The sequence below is a fragment of the Trifolium pratense genome, linkage group LG2, assembly GCF_020283565.1.
Source record: "Trifolium pratense cultivar HEN17-A07 linkage group LG2, ARS_RC_1.1, whole genome shotgun sequence".
Classification (NCBI taxonomy): Eukaryota; Viridiplantae; Streptophyta; class Magnoliopsida; order Fabales; family Fabaceae; genus Trifolium; species Trifolium pratense.
In genome coordinates, this window is record NC_060060.1 from 43,210,566 (window position 1) to 43,218,075 (window position 7,510).

The 7,510-nt window shown below is 33.7% G+C and overlaps 1 protein-coding gene across 1 annotated transcript; it reads right to left on the bottom strand.

The window, feature by feature from the left end:
* Positions 1-717: 717 nt before the first annotated feature.
* LOC123907764 (uncharacterized oxidoreductase At4g09670-like) lies at positions 718-4,065 on the bottom strand. The gene is made up of 2 exons (XM_045958139.1): positions 3,493-4,065; positions 718-1,640 (listed from the first exon to the last, which is right to left on the bottom strand). The coding sequence occupies exons 1-2, from the start codon at positions 3,955-3,957 to the stop codon at positions 1,020-1,022; spliced, it is 1,086 nt and encodes a 361-aa protein (XP_045814095.1). The 5' UTR covers positions 3,958-4,065; the 3' UTR covers positions 718-1,019.
* Positions 4,066-7,510: the final 3,445 nt, after the last annotated feature.

A 7,510-nucleotide genomic window follows, 5' to 3' on the forward strand; every position in this document is an offset into this window, starting at 1 on the left:
CTTATATGATTGTGTTTACAAGTAGTACAAGCCTCGTCCATAATGTTGAAGCTTCAGCAAAATAGGTTTGAAGAGCCAATTTGAAAATCAAAACTACTGCAAAGCATGAGTTGCATGTGAGTAGCAATTGAATCAAATTTAGACACATGGGTGGTTCACAAATCTAGACACTTTGGTTTGTGTTGAGAATGGATGGATTTGGTTTCTTTCTGGTTTCAAACAATAGAAAGAGGATGGAGGCTGTGGAAGATTGGAAAGAGGCACAAATTAGGGCTTTTTGGAGGGTGAGGATTAGAAAGTTTATTTTGAGAATTATAAATTTAAAATTGAAATAAATAAATTAAAACATAATTAGTTAATCATTAATAATGATTAGGTAAATACTTCAGTGCACACTTTATTTAATAAGACTAATAAATATTAAGAATAATTTGGCATGTGGATTTCATGTCAATTCGCTATACGACAATGCTGATTAGGAATTTTGAAAGTCGAGTCAGCAAATATTTGTAAATAGAGGACTAAAGTTGCAAATGTCGAATAAATAATGGGCTAAAATTCCTAATTTTTTTAATAAGAACTAAACTCGAAAGGTCCCAATTTGATAATGATGACTAACAACATTTAACCCTAACTTTTTTGTCTAAAATTATTTATGGCAAAACATCTTAAGAACCCCAAATGCCTTTTTTAGATCCATAAAAACCATGGTAAACCTTGTTGAATCATTTGGTCTATTTCTATCAGATTTCATAGTAAAACATAACTTCCACAGTTACAAATTATATCATCATTTATAGGAACTGGTTATGAAGTTGTTAGAACTTACAACTAGTTATTCAATTTATTCATCATCAACACCTTGAAGTTGAAGGGCATAAAAAGTCTACAAACCCTGCATTACTAACAGCAATAAATTGCTTAAAAGTGCATACCGGTATGATTTTTTCCTTTTGCGACGCACTAATAACAGAGCAAAGATTTGAGTTCGGCCAGGTGCAAACAGATTAGAAACACATTCATTCCTGAATCTGAATAGGCTCAAAACCCTTATCAATTGAAGCCTTCACGGCATCCAATACCAGTTGTGTTTTCCTACTAATTGCCGGCCATTTCTTCTCGGGTTTTGAGTTTTTGAATTTGATTGACGCCACCAAACGAGAAAATTCGCTTACCATAAGAACCTCCTGAGGGAGATCGTTCTCTATTATGTGCTTACTCGGCTGTGAACCCCACTTAGTCACAAGATCATCAAAGCTTGATTCTGAAGCCGCATAAAATGATGCCTTCGTCTCTTCATAAGGGATAATGAAATCATGAACATGAAGTGTTCCTTTTGTGCCAACAGCAGTTATATCCATTGCTAGGTTAGATAAAAAAGAGCAATAGAAGGTTGCAACTTTTCCATCTTCCCAATATAAAGAAGCACCACAAGATAATATCACTCCGGCTTTGTTAAGTATGGGCTCGCGCGAGGCTAATACCGTTTTAGGTAACTCATAGTTGGCAGTCCATAGAATTGCCCTAACACAGTACCATCCTTCATCACCAAGAGCGCCAAGAGCATCAAGATCCGGCTTCACGCGGATGTCATTCTCGAGAAAATCGGGATCAGCACAAAATGTAAAAACGGTGTGAATCTGTGTGACCCAAAATAAAACCATGTATCAGTGTAGAACATGTATGCAAAGGATTTGACATTTCGAACATAACAGGTAATCATTAGAGCATAATACAGAATCACATAATTGTTGATTGAAAACTTAAATGTTTAAGATTGTGATTGAAAAATATACACACATAAATAACAAAACTGTACAGTTGTTCAAATTTGCATCATTATAATTTAACACATTTGATCTTTTTAGTACATCTCTTACTTCAGAGAAATGCATTTTAATTTTATTTTATTTTTCACTTAAAGTCTATATTTTAAAGTCCAAATTCGAAACTAGCAAAATCATTTTTTTTTATGGTATTGTTTATATTATATATATGTAAGATGATAATTACACTTGAATGAAAGGCAAATGGGCAACAAGCTGCGTCACTAACCCTTTTTGGATGACAAAACCAATCATATTATGGAAAAAATATATATTTAGAAGTATGAGACAGTTGACTCAGTAACACAAAAGTGGGAAAAATAATATGGAAGCTAATCAAACAATAATTATAAGATGCATTAACAGGAAAGATAAAAAATATACAAATAACAAAAAAAATACTTGTCTCGCTTCGACTTATACACTAACTGAAGCTACAACATTGTTGAATACATGATTATGATGAGCTTCTTGTTTTGGCTCTTAATTTAGGAGCTGGCTTATTATTGTTAATACTCAAAAGTTTTAAGACGGTCATAATTTTTTATTTTAGGTTCAACAATGAATCAGACATTTTTCTTCACTTGAGCGTTATTGAAATTGAAAAATCATCCCTGAGTGTATCTTTTGTTAGTAATTTTATGGACTAAAATGGCCAAAGAAAGAGACATTCAAGTACCAAAACTAACTAACAAAGACATAAGGTCTGTTGAGATTGAGTTATTTGAATTTACCTACTAACATAAATTTTATAAAACTAGTTAGAAATAATATAAAATCATTGATGTGGCTCTATCCTAACAGCTTAAGCTTGCTTTTGGGATAATCGGTTATTTGACATGGTATCAGAGCCTCTATGACTAAGTGGTCTAGAGTTCGATCCCCGCTCCCCTCACTTTCTAATTAAAAAGTGAAATTTAAGCATATGGTAGGTGGGCCTATGCATTATCCACGCTTCAAGCCCAAGTGGGCTCTTGCGTGAGGGGGCATGGTAGAATTAATATAAAACCATTGATGTGGCTCTATCCTAACAGCTTAAGCTTTTGAGATAATCGGTTATTTGACAAAACTGTTTGGGAAAACTTATGAAAATAAGTTTGCTTCAGCTTATTTTCACAAGTTCTTCAGCTTATATAAAAACAATCTATCGTTATTTTATCTTTTTCTATAAAAATAGTTTATATAAGTGTATACATAAGCACTTATCATGATAAAAATTTGTGCTATAAGCTGCAAATACGTTGTTTATCCAAATAGGCCCATATTCTAGGACTAAACTGACTTAGGAAAGACACATCGAGAGATGTTTCCACTTTCCATAATTTTCATATGTTCACCAACTATAATAAGACATGACGATATACAGGGACATGACACCAGTTAAAAGAGATATATAGTGCCCCTACTTCTCAAAATTTCTATGTCCATCCTTGACGACGGGCCCATTTTGATTGGCTTATTTGTGAGCGAGCTAGTGTGTCACGCTAATTTATGAAAAAACAGCTTATGAAGACACAAATTTCAATAAGCTCAAAAACAAGTCAATCCAAACGGTACAATAATCCGAATAGTTAACTTAAATCACTTCTATTTTCTAACATTATTATCAACATTGTCAATGTATATGTGGTTCATAGATCAATGTTATTCAAACTTGAATACATACCGATTTAAGCTCACCAAAACGGTTTGAATCAGAGATAAACTCCTTCATAAAACTAGTTCTAGGATGATGCATCCACATAGTACCATCCATGAGCTGAACCCCACTAGATTCACACGCCACAACAATCTCATCAAATTCAACAGCACTAAGAGCAACAGGTTTCTCTAACAACACATGTTTCCCTTTCTTAGCAGCAATCACCGCCCACTGCAAATGTAAGCTAGTCGGTAACGGAACGTAAACGGCATCGACATTTGGATCATCGAGAACTTCTTCGTAGGATCCGTATACTTTGGCATCGTTAGGGAAGTTGTTGGATTTTGCGAAGGTTTGGGCTTTGGAAAGGGTGCGGCTTCCGACGGCGTAGAGAGTGGCGTGGGGTGAGAGTGAGATGGCGCGTGAGACTTTGCGGGCTATGTCGGCGCAACCGATTACGCCGAAACGGATTGGTGGTGGTGGTGACATTTTGCGGTGGGTTTTGGAATGGAATGAATGGAAATGAAATAAACGGTTTTGTAGTTTCAGGGAGTGAGCGGTCACAAGAGTTCTTTATTTTTTGATACATGCGGTCACAAATCACAATAGTTTTATTTTTATTGATTTATTTATAATTTCAAATTAAAAATGAAATTATTAAACTAAACACGAAATTATAAAAAAAAAGTCCAAAAATTTATTATTTTATTTATTTATTTTTTCGTGAAGAGTAAGGGGTATTATCATTATTTTATGAAGGGGCATTGTATTTTGGTACAAGTGTAAAAATAAGGTTTTTTTTAATAGTAAAAGTAGGGTTGTGCACCGTTCGGGTTCGGTCGGATTCGGTTCTAAAATCGACCATCTAAAGAAAACTGTAGAGGATATTATTGAGCGGCCCATCTCCGACCATCTGAGCCAGCGGATAAGTCGGGTGGCGGGTTAGGTAGTGAACGGTTTTGTCAGATGGGTTTCGTCGGTTATTGCAATCAGTAGGCACACACAAAAATAGAATGGCGAAGAAACAAAAATGGCTTCTTTGGTTTTGTTTTGTTGAAAGTTGAAAGATGAATCAATGTTAGAGAAGGAAGAAGAAGAAAGTTGAAAGAGAGAGAAAGTAAAAGCATTATTAAATATAATATGATGATTAATTTAATATAATTGGACGGGACTTTGGCTGGGGGAATTGACATGATGAGGTGAAAACAAACAGCCGCTATCAATCCGCCGCTATTTCCAAATTATCTTGTAGTGAATATAAGAAGGGCAAGAGATACATAGTAGCGGAAAACAAACAAACTTTTCCATGGTTATGAAAAACGAAAATTAGGTGGACCAAACTTATTATTAAAAAGATCACTTCTAAAAATAATAGGGCAACTATGAAATTAAACCATAAACTCTCATTAATGTCAATGCCAAAATTAATTAGCTAGCTTATCTATGACATATTATTCCCATCCTTATAGATATGAGAGCCTACAAAATACTTATTTTTCACCAAAAGCAAGCAATTGTTCAAACGGTTTCTTAGCTTCAAAGGAATAGCTAGATGAGACTTGAAGGCTAGTGTCACAAGCTTGAAATCACACTCAAGCCAAAGATGATTCCAACCACTCCTATGTGCAATCTCAATAACAGTAATTGCACCAATAAGCTCAGCAGAGAATGCATCACTCATCCTAAGATTGGAAGTAAAACAATTAGTTTAATTTATTTTAAAGATGCCTCCACAAACTGAAGGACCATGGTTACCTTTAGAAACACCATCAAAGTTACACTTTATCCAATTGAGAGGGGGAGGTTGCCAAATAATTTTTGTAATGAGCGAAGCTTTAGGAAGATGACTATGCCCATTAAAAACTTTTCAAATACAAAAATAAGTATCCGATGACAGTGTTGTGAGATTATCAAACAAAGAAGCATTGAAAATGATCATAGATCATTTATCTCAAATTTTATAAAATTAATTTGATGAATTTTATTTCATTTTTTCCGTCCGAAAATAATTGTTACATTTATAAAAATAAAATATTCTTAAAGAATTGTCACTTTTAATGTAACATTAATTATTTAATTTCTAATTTTTTATTTTTGTATGCATCATTATCAAATTATTTTTCTCGGTTTTGTATTTATGATGATAAAAAGACATCAATGGTTAATTAATCCAATTGAAACAATAAAATGTGACAAATATTGAGTCATATGTAGTCTTTTCTCAATTAGAGTAATCACTTTAACGATAAAAATTTCTAACCATTAAATTTCTCGCAAAATAAAAAAAAAAAAAAACATATGCTACTATTGTGAGGTGACAGTAATTTTTTTTATTATAAAAAAAGTTAAGTAAACTCTACCCAAAAATAATATCAGTAAAATGAACTAATATACTTGAGTCGGTTGGTGCAAGCAAGTCTCTTTGAATCCACCGCTTCAAAAAGAGTGTGGATGAACTAAAATATGTCAAAGAAGTGAAAATGAAGGAAATAGAGACAGCAGCAATAGGTTGTGTAATAGGAGGGTGTGCTTTGGTATCTGGTGGGTGCAAATTTGTGAGGTCTATATTATCTAAGTTGAGTCAATTGTGTGGAAATGGTATTGAAACGGGTGAACAAAGAGAAGCTCACGATTGAAGTGGAAGCTTGGTAGCATAGTGGATAACCTTGGAAGATGGTGTTTCTTTTTTGTATTATTTCTCTGGTTTTCAGAACAATAGAATCCGATTATTCAGAGTTCGACAACAAGGTAAGTAAAATTTAGTAAAAAATTGTTCTTACGGGGAATGATGGTAGCATAATAGATAAGCTTGGTAGAGGGTGAAGGAGACTAATGATTAATTATTTTTATCAATGATTCTATCAAGAATAATAGGTGCACCCTCAAGAATTTATGCAGCAGAGGCCTATTTGAACAACATAACTCTGAAATTCCATGGCATGTCAAAGTGGAAAGAGAAAGTGAAGTATTTAAAACAATTTTTTGGTTGCAGTCATGTAGTAAATGATGATTAGATTTTTTTGTTTTGTTTTTTAATAATCAATGATGATTAGAATTTGAATTTGCTTTATTATACAAATGCAGAGTATACAACTAGTATTTTTAGGTACAAGTATATGTCTATTTGAATCATTTAAAACTCACCCTTTGTTTCCATACTTTTCTATGATCATCAATTTGTAGTTTTTAGTTTTTACATAGAAATTCTTCTCCTAATTAAGATCAGTTTTTAATATTTAAGCCTCAAAGGACCATTCAGGTCATAGTCGATCTCTAGTGATCGGTCAATTACACTTAATCTCAAAAGGACACACAGTGAGATTGAGTGTAATTAGAGTATATAAACTAAAGATTTGAAAAAATCACACTACCCTTATAAAATAATATAATTACTATTGTCTAACACCTCCCCTCAAACTCACGATGCAGTGATAGGGAGCATCGAGAGTTTGTCAATCAAGAAACGAAAACGTTTAATAGAATGCGTCTTCGTGAACAAATCAACAATCTGCAAGGAGGAAGAAATAAAAGGCAAAGTAATTGTGTCATGCTGAAGATGATGACGTGTGAAATGACAATCAATTTCAATGTGCTTAGTGCGTTCATGAAATACTGAATTGTGGGCAATTTGAATGACACTTTTGTTGTCACAATATATAGGAGTTGGTTCAGAAAGAGTAACACCCATATTAGAAAGTAACCAACACAACCAAACAATTTCAGTTGTCGTGGATGCCATAGCACGATATTCAGCTTCAGTAGAAGAGCGAGAAAAGTCATGCTTTTTACTTTTCCAAGAAATGAGAGAATCTCCAAGAAAGATACAAAACTCTGTGGTAAACTTACGGTCGGTAGGATCACTAGCCCAATCCGCATTAGAGTAAGCACGCAACTCTAAGGAAGAAGATGATGGAAACAAAAGACGAGTATCAGTAACGCCATTTTGTTGACGAGTATCAATACAAGAAGTTTGATGAACAGTACCATCAAAAGCAAGTAACTCAGAGAATTTATTAGAAGTATACTCACCACCTAAATCAGA